The following is an 18,246-nucleotide window of genomic DNA, read 5'->3' as shown; positions in this document are numbered from 1 at the left end:
CCACTTGTAGAAGCCACTGACTTAGAAAAAAATCATAATACCCAGGCAAACAAAGATGCACACACAGCTAAGTTCAGTAAAAAAGACCCCAAGACTACAGAAAATAAGTACTCACCCCTTCTGACTTTTCCACTGTGTTGGCCAGCATCTCCTGCAGGGCCCGTACTGACAGGGACTGCTCCAGCACAAAGGTGCAGATGGACAGGTCCGGGGGGACATTCTAGGTGAGGAGAGAGAGAGAAAGCCATCAGGAGGACATCCTCCTCAAGCATGCAGCCTAGAGAATGTCTAAAAGCTTCCCTTCTTCCCTTCCCTTCCCTTCCCTTCCCTTCCCTTCCCTTCCCTTCGTTTCCCTTTCCACAGGTCACCTCTCACCATCTTCTTCCTATGTAGTATGCGTTGTGCTTTCTGTTCATAATTAATTCCTTACTGTGTGTCTGTGAGTGTATGTGTGCATGTGTTTGTGTGTGTGCTGAATATTTTATGTATTTACATTTCAAATGTTATCTCCTTTCCAGGTTTCACCTCCGAAAATCCCCTAGCCCATCCACCTCTCCCCCTGCTTCTATGAGGGGGCTCCCTCACCTGTCTACCCACTCCCTTCCACCTCCCTGCCCTGGCATTCCCTTACACTGGGGCAGCCTTCACAGGACCAAGGGTCTCTCCTCCCATTAATGCCCTACAAGGCCATCCTCTGCTACACATGGGGCTGGACACATGGGTCCTTCCATGTGTACTCTTTTGTTGGTGGTTTAATTCCTGGGAGCTCTAGGGTGTCTGGTTGGTTGATATTGCTCTTCCTATGGGATTGCAAACCCCTTCAGCTCCTTCAGTCCTTTCTCTAACTCCTCCATTGGGGACCCCATTCTCAGTTCAATGGTTGGCTTCCGGCATCCACCTTTGTCTTTGTCAGGCTCTGGCAGAGCCTCTCAGGAGATAGCTATACCAGGCTCCTGTCAGCTTGTACTTCCTGCCATCCCCAATAGTGTCTGGGTTTGTTGACTATATGTGGGGTGAATCCCCAGGTGGAGCAGTCTGGATGGCCTTGCCTTCAGTCTCTAAACTATCTCTTCAGACCCATATACCTTTCCTTTATTAAAGCAGGGCCTCTCTTTGGTCTGAAGTTCTCAAGTAGTCTAACCTAGCTGACAGTGAGTCCAGAAAGTCTCCTGTCTCTGCCTCCCCAGCACTGGGATTACAAGTGTGCACCACCATGTCTGGCTAATTTTTACTTGAGTCCATTTTAGGACCCAGGTTTCTCCAGCTCTCACATATCCACTTCTAGTTTACCACACTGCCTGACAATTACAAAGATATTAAAAAGACAAAAGTAACAGTTGCTCAAATTAATATAGAGTTATGCAAACAGAAAAAGTGAATTGATATAAAATATTCATTGACACCGGGTAAACATTTATATTCCTGTGGCTGGACTCATATTTTGCCTTCAACTTGGGTCATGGGGATTTGGCTCCTGTCTACACAGAAGTGCGTGTTGCATTCTCCCATTTATTTGTATTTAGGCCTATGTTAACTTCAACTGTTTCCAGAAAGTTAAACACATGTATGTAGAGATAGAGTGAGTTTTAGTTTTAGTGAATGTCTCATTTTGATTTTCTGTTAGGAATCCTAGGTTGAAGGCAAACAAGTTAGTTTAATTTTTATACCTCCTTCCAGTATGTTTCAAGCAACCTTCAGGGAAACATGGAGGTGATTCAAAATATGTTTTTAAAATGGATGCCGTTTTTCAATCTTGATAGCTTGACAGCAAAGAGAAAAGAAGGGACTCGGATTTGAGTTCTGATGGGTGATCAGGCAAAAGCCATATGGAAGGATTCTCGGGCTTCCTATCTATGGACTGAAAGAACCCTCCTACTCCATGGAGTCACCAAGACTCAAGGATTTAAAAGCCTGCCATCTTCTAAGCTGAAAAGAGCTGCCAATAAAATACAATTTTATCTCTCCAACTTAAGAAAAGCCTCACAGAAGGCTCAGAATCTCAGAGGTGCAAATTAAGAGAGAAGCTGCTGGCCAGCCGAGACATAGAAAGATACCCACATGCTTTAAGATAGAGCAGATGGACTGTGTCTGAGGAGAGCTCTTGAGTGCTTGGCCACCCATCTGCTGAGCAGCTTCTGGCAAGGCACCATGGCCTCTGAGGGGGAGGGGGAGGTGGTCAGCTCCTCCCTACATTAGAGGGGCATCAAAGTGGTGCAGTACATTGCTGCTGCTAATGTACTGACTAGACAGAGACCTGGCAAGATTTCACCCACCAGCTGGTGAAAATCATCGTTCTGATGTTTATATGTTCCCTCAGTGGCAATATGACCCTGGGCTCATGACCAATGACCTTTGGTACACATTGTGAGAGGGAAATACTAGTCAGAATACACCAAAAAACACCTCACTTCATGGTTTCCTCTTTACATGGCTTCAAAGCCTCAGTTATAATATTGCCAGTCTGGAGATACTCTTTCAAGGTTTATGCTTCTCAATGGATGTTTCTCATTCCATCATACATCTTTTTTTAAGTCTACTTTAAAAAAAAAACATTTGTACAGGTAAGTGTATATGTTAATGTGTGCACATGTTAGCATGCATGCTGATGTCTTTCCCCATCACTTTTCATATCATTTTTGAGACAGGATTTCTCCTTAATCCTGAAGCTCACAGACTACTGGCTCATGAGCTCTGTGACCCTGCCTAGGACCTGGATTTTAACTTGGGGGTCTAGTCACCAGAACTCAGGCCTTCACACTTGCACATCAAAGACTTTGCCCGCTGAGCCACCTCCCCTGCCCCATTTTGGCCTGTTCTCTCCCCTCTACCCCTCTTCTCCACAGAACCTAATATGAGCACCTTGGCAAAACAACTGTTCCCAAGCCAATGAATTCTGCATGTCACTTCTCTGAAAGACAAGGGTAAATGTTCGCTAATTAATAAAGCTGGTACACCTGGGTATCCCCAGGCATTCAAATTGTTCAGAAAAGCTGGAGGCATTGAACTAGGCTCGCTGGACCACAACAGGGTCTAGGTAGGAGAGAGGCATTAGCAGGTTTAAATGAGGGATGATTAGCAGGACATTATCACCTCAAAGGCCACAGCTGTGCCGATTTAGCACTTAATTATGAAAATCTCTCATGAATTAGTGGTGGTTCAAAGGGTTTCTGCTCCTCAATATCCATGTTTATAGCACAATACCCAAGGACTTCGTGGTGCTACAGAATCATGTATCCAAGATACGACATCTTTCAAATCTAATAGTACTTAGGCAGTGCAAGCCACTTTTTAAAACTCTTTTTCAAAAACCAAAGGCCAACTGTACCTATGCCAAACTTTACATGGGCGTGCGTCAGGGTCACATTCCTTCCCACATGCCTCTTTCTCTTTAATGTCACACAGTGTATCACATCAACTCTGTTCACGTGCATCAGGAGTGGGAGTCATACCTGACTAGCATCCTTGAAATTGGGAAGACCAATGTGCATGCACGCGCGTTCGAGCACACACAGGGGATGGGCATGTCACTCAGTTGAAGGAGTCCTTGCCTAGCATGCACAGAGTTCTGGGTTCACTGGCTTCAGTTGGTACCAAAAACCAAGTGTGGTAGCACAATCCTATAATCCCAGCACTGGGGTAGTGGAGGCAAAAGATTGAAGGTTCAAGGTTATCCTCAGCTACTTAGTGAGTTCCAAGTGATGCTGAGCTATGTCCTACAAAACACAAAGAGTTATTCATGCATCAGGCCTCTTAAATTATCAAAGCTGCATGGATGCGGAACACCCAGGCACCCATGCAGCTCCTGGTTTCTCACACTGTCAAGGCCAGCCTACTGCAAGCAGGGTGGACTTCTACCCTATGAAATGTGAAGCAGTATTGATTTTTAAATGGCTTTTACTTATGTGCATATCTGTGTGAACATATTTTCCGTGTGTGCAGTTGCCCTCAGAAGCCAGAAGATAGCACCAGATAGATCTCCTAGAGGTGGAATCATGAGCAGTTGTGATCCACTCCACCTACACCCTGGAAACTACTTTTAATATCACACAGTGGAACTCATGTTCTCTACAAGAGTAGAATGCACTCTTAACCAATAAGCCATCTCACCATCTCTACCCTATTATTTATGATCTCAAACAGGAGGGCATTATACCAACCATTCAGACTCTAGGTATGGCCCACATACTTGCTGCATTTTAAACCCATAACTTCCAGTCATTTGCTTGCACATTGGAATGATGGTCTGAGAAGAAGTTCAAGGTAAATAAATCTATTACTAAAAAGTTATGGGGTCGATGAGATGATTCAGTGGGTAAAGGCTCTTTCCCACCAATCCCTCAATGACCTGAATTCGATCCACCTGACCCTTATGGTAGAAGGATAAAATTGATCCTCAAAAGCTGTTCTCTGACCTTCACACCCATGCCATGAGAAGCACCCACACATATGCACACATAGATAGATAGATAGATAGATAGATAGATAGATAGATAGATAGATAGATGATAGGTAGATGATAGATAGATAGACAGATGATAGATAGATGACAGATAGATGATAGATGATAGATAGATAGATAGATAGATAGATAGATAGATAGATAATAGATAGATAGATGATAGATGATAGATAGACAGATGGTAGATGACAGATAGATGATAGATAGATAGATAGATAGACAGACAGACAGACAGACAGATGATAGATAAATGTTTTTGAAGTTTTCATGGTGGCACCCAAATCTCAGAATTTAGGACAGTTCAAGTAAAGACATAAAAATGAGTGAATACATGGAAAAGACACAAATTAAAATAAATAAATCTTTTTTAGAAAGGGATATTTTAGGAAGATAACTCTAGGGGATAGATACATGATGAATATGGCTTACGATTTTATATATATGTTTTGCATACATATGTATACATGTGTATGTATATACTGTATATAGATTATACTATGTATTATGTATCTATCTATTTATATGTATGAATATATATGCAGTCATGCATATTTTTAAAGGTCTGATGGGGATACATTTAAGAAAGATTTATGAGGAATTCCTTTTTATGGCTGAGGGAGAAGGCTAGTATATCCACTCTCTAAAATAGAAAACTGAGTAAAGTAACAATAAATAAAACAAACAAATGTCCAACACTTTCAGAACCATGAGGACACTTATGTACAAAAATGTGAGACACATCCATAGCTTAGTTAGCTGCTGAACTGAGACATCTGTATTGTTCCTTCCTGGCATCCCCTACCCCTGCCTCTTGTACTCCTGTCCACACACATAGATGTACACACACACACACACACACACACACACACACACACACACACACCTGCTCAGTTGATAAGGAGCTTTGTTAAGAACGTGGCACCCTCCAGGTTGTGAAGAGCAGAGGCCCTGACATCCTGTTCAAGGAGCTGCCACATCAGGCACAGTGTGACAGTGACAGGTATAGGAAGGTCTCATATCTCATGGGCCTGACTCCACACATTCTCACTACAAGTGCACATGTGAGACACACAGATGGCCCGCAGACTCAAAGACAGCCTGCAGTTACTACATGTGTACTCTCCTACACATGTAGTAATTATGAGGTCCACCTACAGGGTGTGGGCTCCCACCTGCTCTAAAATGGCACATGTTCTCTGCGCCATTGATGCTTGACTCTAATCTACACACAAACACTCACCTAGGAAACTCTTCTTAGAATAAAAACAACTGTTTAAACTTTGACCAGGAACATTAATATCCACAAATTAATGATTTTTTTTTGGTTCTTTTTTTTTTTTTTTCGGAGCTGGGGACGGAACCCAGGGCCTTGCGCTTCCTAGGTAAGCGCTCTACCACTGAGCTAAATCCCCAGCCCCACAAATTAATGATTTAATCCAGGAAATTCACTCAACAGTGAAAAGCTGCATATACAAATCTAGCCAGAACAGCTTTCAGCAAGGACGTACCTGAATTTAAAATTGCTATATTTTCTAAAATGTACAGCTCTAACTCCAAATTTTGGCATAGGCAAAAAAAAAAAAAAAAGTAAAGTCTAATGAATACTGCAGTGATAACGTGATCAGGAAAACAAATCACTAACTTAGGCTTAGTGGCAAAGCACTTGAAAGCGAGTATTATTTTCTTACAAATATAGCTTTATCAATGGAAGACAAGGCTAGTATATATATAGACTTCAGTGGGATAACACTTGCTTCACATGGGTGGTTTGTCATCAAAAGTACAATTAAGTGAAGAAAAAGAGAGAAGAAAGAAAAGAAAAAGATAAGTATATCAAAAAAGAAATGGAACTGAATCTATACACAGTCAGGTAACACACCACACACATACACACACACACACACACACACACACACACACACACACACATACACACACACACACTCACACACGAATCTACCTTTCCTAACAAAGAAAACCAAGATCAACACACAAAATTCAACTTTCTTTTTATGTTTATGTGTAGATCTGTCTGTGGTGGGCAGTGGTGGTTCTCACCCTTCCGAATGCTGAGACCCTTTAATACCATTCCTCATGTGGTGCTGCCCAACCACAAAACTACTCCATTGCTACTTTATAACTATAATTTTGTCGTTACACATTTTAATGTAAATATCTGATATTCTCAATACCTTATACATGATACCAAAGGGGTCAAGACCCACAAGTTGAGAACAACTGCCTTAGAGGCCAGACAATAAGGCCAGATCCCCCACAGCTGGAGTTCAAGGCAATTGTGGGCTGACCAACATGGGTGCTAGGAACTGAACTCTGGTCCTCTCTTGAACAGCAACACACTTAATTTAACTGCTGAGCCATCTCCCCAGAACCACAAAACTCAACTTTTATACCAGTAATACAAATGGAACTTGGAGCAAAACATTATTCACAACAACATAGGTGAGAAATAAATATATTTAAAAAATAACCACTAAGTTAAAGATTTGCATGTACCCGAGCTTAAGCTTTTGTATGTTTCATTTGCCCATCAGGTTAAAAGTCAGAACATCCAGGTGACTATCACAGACCATGTGCCTTGGAAGTATCTGGCCATTAGCAGTATTATTCTGATATAGGATTGTCTGGTCAAATGCATGTCAGCAGATATCAAAAGGCTGTTTGACTTGATCCGCTCGGTAATGAAAGGGTTTCTGGTGTAGATGAGATGTATCAATATATGAAAATCCTTCTTTCCACTTCCATTCGCTTTAAGACATCAGCCATTGTAGGGGAGGCATTGGACACAAGGACTTGACAAAACCACAAGAATGCTCTAAATTTAGGTTGTGCCTGCTATTATGGCTTGAGCAATGTTTAAATGGAGTTCCCCCAGCCCAACATACCAAAGATTTATGTGCTGAGGTACGGTATTAATGGGAAAGAAAGCAGAATTCAACAAGCATCAGGACAGAAAAGGTAATATGGGAACGAGGCATTAGTCCAGAACTTGACACCTAACGGCTGCTAAGATGTGACTACTACTGACTGAACCGGGGGATCACGGAAGACGACGATGTGAGTGGGGAAGGCCGTGATCATTATGTTGAGAACATGCTAAGCTTAAGAATAGGCCAGCCTTCACGGGAAAACATCAGACATGCCGAAGTGATACCTATCTGGTCAAGGAGGAGATGAGATTGCCTCCCACAGTGTGATGCCAGCATGCTAGGTAATGCTACGTATAGAGTAACAGCTACTGTGGGACCCTGTCCTCAGCAGATGTCATGCTTACGGCCATCTTGGAACAGAGGAGCTGTGACGTCAACAGGGACACTCTCAAGTTCTGTCTTGGCATCCTTCTTGGGCAACAGGGATCAGGGTAGTGCTGTCATGAGGCCTCATGTGTGACTCCAGCCATTCACTCCTTCCTTCTTGCCTTTTCCCAGCTCATGTAATCTTTCTCTAACTGTGTGGTCTTGGAAGTACTAGAGCATATGAAGGGGAAAGTTGACTGGGGATGAGAGACTTCAGGGATTCAGTTTCTGTGAGTCATCACTCATGATAGCTAGCAGGCTAGGAAGCACAACTATACAAGTCACCCATATTCCCTCCAGCAACTCCATTTAAACTCAGAGGGTCAGTACTCTAGACTTAGATGTGTGCTGATCTGTTTTAAGTGTTACCTTGCCACAACCCAAAGCCACTTTGGAAAATGGCCTTAATTGAGGGATTCTCTAGAGCAGGCCACAGCCTACGGGCATGTCTGTGAGGGACTGTCTCGATAGCCGAGTTGTCGGGAAGAACCAGCCCATTGTGGACAGCACCATTCTCTTGCCTGGTGGTTCAGAATTGTATAAAAAATAAAGAAAAGAGTAGGGATCCGTTCTCTTCTCTCTGCTCTGGACTATGAGTCAGATGTGATTAGTTGCTTGAGTACCCATCAATGATGGACTGTCACCTGGCTTTATAAGCTGAATAACCCTCCCCCCAGCCCCCTTATTTTGCTTTTAACCAGCTGTTTTATCACAACATCAAGCAGAACTGGATTGGGTAGAACTGTTTCTCGGATCTGTCATCCCTTCTCTGTATGAAGTGAGTAAGAAGAGAGTCGCCAGGAAAAGTCAGGCAGTGTTTACCGCCTGAGACCCTGCAACAAAAACTTATGAGACAGAAGGTGTTTGGGGTGAAAGAGAAGGAAGAGTTGACATTAGGAGAGTCGTGAAGAGGGTGGGTAGTGAAGTGACCCAACGATGATTTTAAAAAGAAAAAGTAGGTCCTGGAGAGACAGCTGTCTCAGTCAGCAAGCAACTGCCACACAGGTGTACACACCTTTGGATCTGTTGCTTGACTAATTAAGGCAGAAGTCTGCCATTGTCTGGACAGCCTTCTGAGATTGGCACAAAACAGCAGACTCCCTTCGCCAGCAGGGCTTCTCCTCTTACCTTGTCTGGAGAGCTCGAACCCCCTCCCCAGACACCTCTACCTGCAGAATGGCAAGTAGCCTTGGTTAGATCACAGGTTCAGCTTCCTTTATCCTGATAAGGACCCGTTCAGCAAGCGACTGAGATCCCTGGAGTGCCTCCCCACATGGATGAGGTATCTCAGTACCTGAGCCTTCCAGCCAAGGACCTTTGACCACCCTGGATATTCATGCTCCCTCCTCCTAAACTCTATAACCCTCCATTCACCCCAAGTAAAGTTGATCTGTCTCCCTGAAGCTGATTCTGGTATGCTATATCTGTCATACTCCCAGGCTGTACAAAATGCCCAAACTCTGTTTATCCATTCTGTTCCCTTTGTCCTGCAAGACCAGTAGCCAACAACCACGGGAGAAGGGAGACCCACAGGGTCTCTCAACACATATCACAGAGCCAGGCAATACACCAAGTGTCTGTAATCCCAGACTTGGGTGGGTAGAGACCAGAGTTCACTGGAACTTGATGAGCTCCAGGCTCAGTGAGGAGACCCTGGAGCAGAGAGTTAACAGAAGAAGACATCTGACTGCAGCCACTGGCCTCCACACAATGTGCATGTGCACCCACATGCTCACAGACTCGTGCACACAAGGAAGATGAAGCAGGAAAATGTGGTAGGTGGGTAGCTGATCGAAGGAAAAGAGGTGCACCCCATTTTCAAAGGCGCCAAGCCAAGCGTAAGGCCGAGCAGGGTGAAGAAGCCAGAGACTGTGTCTGATGACTAAGATATCACCAAGCGTAGTTAGGGAGAAGTTTAGTAGAAGTGACATGAAACGATTCTATTTCAGAAGTTCCAGCAAAGATGGGATCTTCTGTACCACAGCGATGACAGAAGGGAAGGAGAATAAGAAACTACCACCTTCAGTGGTATGAAAGAAGTTAACACCAGGACAAATGAGAGGGCTCAGTGGTCAAGGTACTTCCCACCAGTCCTGACAATCTCCGTTCAGTGCCTGGGAAACACGTATTTTGAGGAGAGAAATGGGCTGGAGAGATGGCTCAGCGGTTAAGAGCACTGACTGCTCTTCCAGAGGCCCTGAGTTCAAATCCCAGCAACCGCATGGTGGCTCACATGTTCATTTAACCTCACTTTCTAGAGAAGCTGACTTCTGTAATGGGATCCGATGCCCTTTTTGGGTGTGTCTGAAGACAGCTATGGTGTACTCATATATATTAAATAAATAAATCTGAAGAAGAAGAGGAGGAGGAGGAGGAGGAAGAAGAGGAGGAGGAAGAGGAGGACCAACCCAAACAAGTTATCCTCTGGCCTCTGCATGTGCATCATTCATACCCATAAACAAATAAGTATATGGATAATTTTTTAAAGAAAGCCAATAATATCCACCCCCGTTATGGTAACTATCCTTCTGAATTCCCCGAGCTAAGCCCAGTTTATGGTCAGTTTATCCATATTGCACCCCGGTTTGTTTATCTATCTGTGGTTGATGATATGAAGATGAAGCATGTGTCTGGGGCCTGATAAAACACCTGTTCATTTAACCTCACTTTCTGGAGAAGCTGACTTCGATATCTCCATTAGCCAGTACCAGGCCACGGAGAGGAAAGAGGAGCAGCCCGGGGGATGTGCTAGCAAAGAGATGAACCACCTGCCTCTCTGGCCAATGGAGGAAGATCAGCATCCCCTGGAGCTTCCTGCTGCTTGGTCCATCTCAGTGTCATACAGCTCCAACCCTGAGCAGCTTACACTGCTCCTGTGGAAACCACCCATACCCATCAACTAACGACACATTTTCACAGCACGGGTGGCCCCACAGAGCCGCCTGAGAAGTGGAAAGCATATACTTTTTGCTTTAGTAATGTCAAACTTGAACATGCTCTAAGAAGATATCTGAAAGCTTCTTTTGCCTCTTAAGTACAGTTAGCTTTCTGAGCTGTGAAACCAAGACCCGTGAGAGTGACTGGCCTCCAGGAAAAAAAAAAAAAAAACATCAAAACACGGGGCCTCTTTTTTGCTGAGTAGTCACCTTTCCAAATGAAATTTTAGCTATTAAGCTCTGCGTGCCATCTCTCAAAAGAACTGAGAATTGTATTTGCAGTAGGACACAGTGATCTGGTCCAGACACTCCTGGAAATCTGGCAGACTGCCAGAAAAGAGAAAAAAATAAGTAAATGAAAGAAGAGGAAAGAGGGAAGGTGAAGGGGAGGAGGGAGAGAAGAGAGAGGAAGAGAAAAAGGAAAGAGATGTGGGAAGAGGAGGGGAAGTGGGGGAAAGGAAAAATAACAGTTTCCTACCATGATATTACCCAGTTTATATTGTTCCCCAAAGGACTTCAGGTTCTCTCTTCCACCAATAAAGGTCCCAAAGAGGCACAGAAATACCTTCTCAAGGATGGTACATGTTACATAACACATCATCTAGGTGCTCAAACCCTTAGTTCCCGGGAGGAGCTTTTTGTTGTTTTCCTGCTGTGCTGGATGAAGCCCAGGCTTTGGGCACACTGGACTCTGCCTCTTAGCTAAATCTTGACCTCCGATAAACATACACGCGCATTGGTCTCTGTTGTGGAGGCATAGATCCGTAGGCAAGATACGTCATCAGCAACATAAACTCACATATGGCTTCCCAAGAGACCTGAATATCTGGGGCCAAGCTCATGTCAGATCTAACTACTGTCAAGGTCTGAATTCTCACAGCACAGCTGCCAGAAAGTTAAGAGGATAACACAGCAGCTGTTGAGTTTTTTTTTTTTTTTCTGTGTATACCTTTCTAATGAAGTAACGTGTGTTTCTCAACAGAATCTCGTGAGTTGTGTGTTCTGGAGCAGAACTGAGTAGGACTAACTCAAACATTTAAGGGTACCCTCATAATAATGGGAGTGCCATCACCCAGTTTCTGCTTCGTCTGCCTGGGACCGGTCTGAGTATTTGACGCGTGTTAACTCAGTCCACACAGGAGCTGGTTCTCAGCAGATCCCTGCTAACCCAGATGAGTGTGTTGTTGTTACAAATCAAAAACGGACACACCCCCAAATGTGGGATTGCGGCTCACCAGCAGAAAGCCTTGGGTCACTTACACAAGGGGTGTTATGTACACAAATGTCATTCAGAATAACCAAGGGAAAGATAAGCTGAGGAAAAAGTTCTGATGTGCCGACGGCACCGCATGCCGTTCTCACCTGTTTTCAGATGAGAATTATAAAAACCTGTTAGGTTTTATCTTCCCATACCCCAGATACTGAGATAACTCCACACAGATGCAAAAGGAAGGGAGGGAGGGAGGGAGGGAGGGAGGGAGGGAGGGAAAGAAGGGAGGGAGGGAGGGAGGGAGGGAAAGAAGGGAGGAAGGGAGGGAGGGAGGGAGGGAAAGAAGGGAGCAAAGGAGAGAGCGAGGGAGGGAGGAGAGACAGACAGACAGTTAGACAATGCTAGAGAGATGGTTCAGAGGTTAAGTGTGAATTACTCTTACAGAGGACCTATATTCAGTTCCCAGCACTATCAGACCTCTCATAAACCCCCAGAATCCCAGTCCCAGGGAGATCTACTGCCCTCTTCTGGACTCTGCAAGCCACTACACTCATGCAGGAAACACATCACCCTTAACCAACACCCCCCACACATACATACATACATGTATATACACACACAATTTTAAAAATAAAATAAATAGTTTAAAAGAAATAAACACACAAGAAGCTGGAATTTTTGGGTTTTTTTAATTTTGTTTTTTAAGGCTGGGTCTCTCTCGATACCCATAGCTACCCTGAAGTGACCCTGTATAGACCCAATTGACCTTCCACTCCGAAATCTACTTGCCTCTGCCTCCCTAGAGCTTGGATTAAAGGCATGTGCCACCATGCCCAGCAAGTGCTTTAATTTCAACTGAAGGCATCCTGGTTTCAATAGTGATGCCTCTAGAAGCTTAGACTCAATCCCTCCAGCATAAGGGTTTAATATTATTTCCTCGGCCTGAGACCACTAAGGTAATTTGTGGGTAAACTGTAAGGACAGGGTTAGCTACTCTATAGTGAGAACAGTCTGTAGGAATCAGGGGCACTGGTCACTAAACTGTGAGCTGTCTGTAGGGCTGATCTCGCAAAAACCAGCAAGGCTTGTAGTTGGTCGTGTACATTCCTTCAGGATTGCTGAACCTGTACTCAGAATTGTTTTTTGGTGTGTGTATGTGTGTGTGTGTGTGTGTGTGTGTGTGTGTGTGTGTGTGTGTGTGCGTGTGTGTGTGTGTGTGTGTGTTCTTTGACCATAACACCAAGTCATAATACCATGCTGTCCACTGCTATGGTTTGCCCATGAATGGTCCCTCACAGGCTGCTGTTTTGAACAACTGTTCTCTGCCAAAGGTGCTGTATATCCCTGTGCGATGAAAGTAGATGGGGCTGGTTAAGAAGAATTTCACTGGGAGAGGGGGGAGGACGAGAAAGAGTCATGGAGGTAAAAACAACTAAGACTTCATTACGTGCGTGTGTGCAACCACCACCGAGGAATAAAACCCAGAAGTTAGTTTTGAAAGTATCAGTGAAGACACTGTCTGATTTCTGAGTGTCGTTCTAACTTAGGGAAGAAGAATTAGTAGCTCTCAGTTTACAAAACAATCAGATGTCAGTGTCGGCCTGCTGATGGGACCTGACAAATGGCATCCCGTCTTGAGAGACTGAGCTCTCAATACATATGATCTGAGGCCAAGGCAAGGTGAAGAGTGTAACTGCATTAAGTCATAGCATGCCTAGCTAGTGTCCCTGGAGAAATACCCGGTGTACAGAGACAGCCTTCCACCCATCTGGTATGTAGATGGCCATGTTGGCTGTGTGAGGGACGAGAAAAGAAAGGTCCTGCTTTATTGTTGTTGCCATTGTTGCTGTTTTTCAAATCAGCTCTGGAACCCTGACTTACTCTCGGACTTTAGGAAAATTGGGACTCCTAGTTAAAATACTCGAGTAAACGTTAGCTACTAGAGGTCAGAACAGAGAGTAGGCTCACACGGCAGCCTGCTAACACTCAGGAATTGCAGTGTGGACCACAACACAGATCTCCTCAGCTCACCTCCGTTCTACTTTTTAGCAAGTTTGCCTCCTGTATCTCAACGCCAAGTTTTAACTGCAACGAAATTCCAGTAGAGCAACTTCTTCTGGAGGCTTTCAAGGTGCAGTCTTGAAAGTGTGCATCTAATACTTCAAAAATGCGTGCACGTAGATTATTTGCGGCATTAGAGCTTCCTAGATGAATTGTTTGAGTGCTGCTCATTTAAAAATATCTAGCTGCAAATCAAGCATCATTGTCTGGAGCCATTGCTGGATGGTGTCCTTCAGAAATAAAATACACAGAGTTCTGAAGCTGAAGAGGCAGCTTGGCAGCTAAGAATGCTCGCTGGTTTTGCAGAGTACCTGAGTCTGGCTCCCAACGCTCTCACAGGCTCACAACTGCCTGTAACTCTAGCTCCCAGGGAGTCCAATGTCCTCTTCCAGCCTCTGAAGGCACTGTGCTCAGCTACACATATACATACATATAATCTTTAAAATGTTCAAACATGTACACAATTCCGTAATCAGCACCTATGTCCTAACAGCCAGCTAAAAATTAAATCCTTTAATACAGAAATGAAACAAAGGGCCCAGCCTAGCTTTAATTCCATCCTGAAGAAGTAACATAATTTCTGCTGAGTTATTGCTTAACATTGTGAACACTTACTCAGATATTGCTACATGTATATCTAAATTGCCTATATAGAATTAGCTTGCTTATATTAACATGACATGTATACTACAACAAGGTATGTGTCTCTTTATACTGTGGGTTAACTTTGAGTTGATTACTGCTGACATGTGTACTTAACACCTTCAATGTGCATGACTTGAATAGACTCTAATTCAAATCTGCTGAATACGTAGAGGTATCTGTTGGTTGTTTAGCTCGTTTTCCAAATGAATTGATCTTTCTATTGTAATCTTACACTCACAGTAATACTAAGAAAAAGGTGGGAGAGGTCCCATGTATTCCCTGCCGCTGTCACTTGCAGCTCACCAACAGAAAAACACTCCCACTGCTCAAGCCTCCTGTTCACCCAATTAACCCCAGCAACCTCAGATCTATTCATTGCCCCCTCAATATTGTTCTTATGCATATTCTCTCAGATGGATGGCTCATTTCTGTTTAGTGTAGAATCCATTCCACTGTATGGATGTGCCAAAGTTCATCTGTTTACTTCCTGAAAGACAAGCTGGTTTCTTCCAAGGTTGGAGCACTGACTTAATTGAGCTTCTATGAGCTTTTCAAGTGCAGGTATCTACAGGACCTTATGTTTCAAGGAATTTTCCCAAGGACTGGGGAACTGAATCCCATAGTGAAGGCATGTTTAACTGATGTAAAGGTGTCACACACCTGGTCAACACACTCACTGAATACACACTGTGTCATGCACCTGGTCAACACACTCTGTGTCACACACCTGGTCAACACACCTGGTCAACACACCTGTTCTATTTGCCTTCCCACCAGCCATGCACAACTGTTCCCACTGCTCCACAGCTTCACTAGCACGTCATCATCACCCAGGCTGGTTCCTTCTAATAGATCTTGGTTTTCTATTACAAAGACATTGACAACAACATGGTGGGTATGTTTTCATGGTCAAATATTTAAAAAACCTGGTCCAGGACAAATATGTTTCTAGGCGGGTCTCTAAGTGACTGTGGAGTGTTCATCCCTAATGGAAACATCTATATCATACCCTCTTCCTCACAAGGCTTAGGGAACATGGTAGAAAAAAGGGTGGAAAGACTGTAAGAGCTAGAGCTTGGGCACACTGCTGTGGAGCAGTGTCTCCTAGACATGGCAAGACCATTACACACATGAACTCACATCAGCTGTGGTTGCATGCACAAAATCAAGCAGGTCAGTGTTCCAGTGCAGAATGGGCTCAGGAGGCCCCATCGCTAGTTGAGGACATACTGGCATTTGATGGCTGCTAGGTAACATAGTCAGTTTTCCTCAGGGGCTGTGGCCCCTGGTAGTTAGTTGTCTGTACTCTAGTGGACGGTCTCACACTCATGTGGATATAAGCAGCACTAATTGAACCTTGAACCCAGCATGTTAAAAATAGAGGGCATGGGAGGGAATTGCAGTGAGGGTCACAGAAGAACTGGTGAAAAGTAGGAGAGCGGAGATTGTCAAATACATTGTAAACATTCACACATTCCCCACCCTTGTGTGTGTGTGTGTGTGTGTGTGTGTGTGTGTGTGTGTGTGTATACGAGAGAGAGAGAGAGAGAGAGAGAGAGAGAGAGAGAAACTTTTTAAAGAGGTTGTATAGATTTACAATCCTATCAGAAATGTACGAGAATTCCCATTGTCACCATGATACACAACCTTTGCCAGTGTCACATGTGATTCACCACACTGTGATTTCCCTTCTCTCATTGATCATCATGAACACTGCCAAACATCTTTCAAAACCTTAGGGATCTGTGTGAGTTCCCTCTCTTAGAGACATTTCAAGCACGTGAAGTGTCTTGTCTACTCAGATGCCCTATTCTCATTATGAACTCACAGAATATCTGTTGATTCCACAGGGAAATTCTTCATATTTTACTTGTAGAGTGTAAAACCTTGTTCCCCAATCTAATCTTCATCCAGTTCTTTTGCGTGTTTGTTTTACGCATTATGGTACTTGTTCTGTTTGTTTGTTTTATGATGTATTATGGTATCTGTCAATATCTAGAAGTCATTCCTTTCCATGTTGTGAAATAAAGTTGGTTTTGCTTTCACATTTACAATTCTTGAAACTTTTTTTTAAAACTCAGCTTCACTTAAGTATAATTCACAAGCAATTAAACTTAACCAACTAAAGTGCTCAATCTGATGGGTCTTCTGACTTTTCTATTATCATTTAACTAACATCACAAGTGCAAAGTACAACACGTTCATCTATTTTACAGAAGAAACATGTCTGCATATGTCTACAGAAGTTAACCGAGAGTAAATTGCCAAGCTATGTCATAAAACTTTAATTTTATCAGAAATAACAATTTATCAAAATGATTGCTCCATTTTGTATTGAAATGTAACTTCATGATCTTCCTTATCACATACCAATGTTTGCAGCTAAAATATCTTATGCAGATAATAGAAAATTATACTATCAAAAAAATCTTAGCGTTTTATAATTATCTATCTTCAGAAATTTTCTGTAAAGCCTTTTATTCTCTACATTATGTATTACATAGAGAATCATATTGTCATAGTTAGCATATGTTTGGCCCAGGGAAGTGGCACTATTAGAAGGTGTGGCCATGTTGGAGTGTGTGTGTCACTGTGGGCATGGTCTTTAAGACCGTCATCCTAGCTGCCTGGATTGTGCTAGCAGCCTTCAGATGAACTCTCAGCTCCTCTTGCACTATGCCTGCCTGGATGCTGCCATGTTCCTGCCTTGATGATAATGGACTGAACCTATAAACCTGTAAGCCAGCCTTATAAGGCCAACTAAATGTTGTCCTTATAAGAGTTTCCTTGGTCATAGTGTCTATTCATAGCAGTACAAACCTAAGACACATACTTCATATCAAGTAGTAAATTAAATATCACTCCAAGTGCACTGCACCAAACCCAGAGTCAATCTGCACAGGAGTAAGCATTCTTGTAGCCACAAGTGTGCTTACTCAAGTCAAGCTAAAGACATTCAGTTAATTCCACAAAGCAGTATGCAATCTCTGTGTACTTTTCAAAGCCAAATGAACAGATGAAATATATATATGCATATATATATATATATATATATATATATATATATATATATATATATATATATATCCCTCAAAAGTATGTCAGTTCCCAAGAGTTGAGACAGGTGAGTGGTTGTCTCTGCCAGCAGGTACTTTCTGGACTAGAGAAAGCATGGAGAACAGGACCATCTAACTCTGTAACAAGGGGGTGGGGCAACAGAAGGAATTCACCTGGTTGGGCATGACTAGAAGGACAGAGATGGGGGGAGGAAGAAGTCAATGAACAAATGAGCCAATGAGAAAGAAAGAGACAGAGGAATGAAAGGGAAGAAGAGAGAAGGGAGGGGGAAGAGAGAGGGAGGAGGGGGCCTGAAGGGGAGTGGGGGAGGGAGGAGAGGACCCAAGGCTTTACCTTGCAGAGGAAGGGCCTGCAATGCAGTACAGATGTGGGGAGGCTCACAAAGGAAATCCTGCTTGACAGCTGAATGAAAGAGGAGGTGGCTTCCTCCAAGTGAAGAGGGTGCCACTGTGTTCCGGGAAGAGAGAAAAGTGGAGCATATTCAAAGGCACCAGGTTTTCCTTTGTTTTCAGGAAAACTGAACTGGATTAGTTACACTTGGGG

General features: G+C 43.5%; 1 protein-coding gene across 3 annotated transcripts in view; it reads right to left on the bottom strand.

The window, feature by feature from the left end:
* Ryr2 (ryanodine receptor 2) overlaps positions 1-18,246 on the bottom strand; it is a 593,362-nt gene that overhangs the window by 390,015 nt on the left and 185,101 nt on the right. For all 3 annotated transcript variants that reach the window (XM_087591546.1, NM_032078.3, NM_001191043.3), the window contains 1 exon segment: positions 116-220. In XM_087591546.1, the coding sequence (XP_087447672.1) occupies positions 116-220 (105 nt within the window).

This window comes from Rattus norvegicus, chromosome 17, assembly GCF_021556685.1.
Source record: "Rattus norvegicus strain SHRSP/BbbUtx chromosome 17, alternate assembly SHRSP_T2T, whole genome shotgun sequence".
Lineage (NCBI taxonomy): Eukaryota > Metazoa > Chordata > Mammalia > Rodentia > Muridae > Rattus > Rattus norvegicus.
Note: the sequence above shows the minus strand (reverse complement) of the source record. Positions and strands in the feature narration are given on the sequence as shown.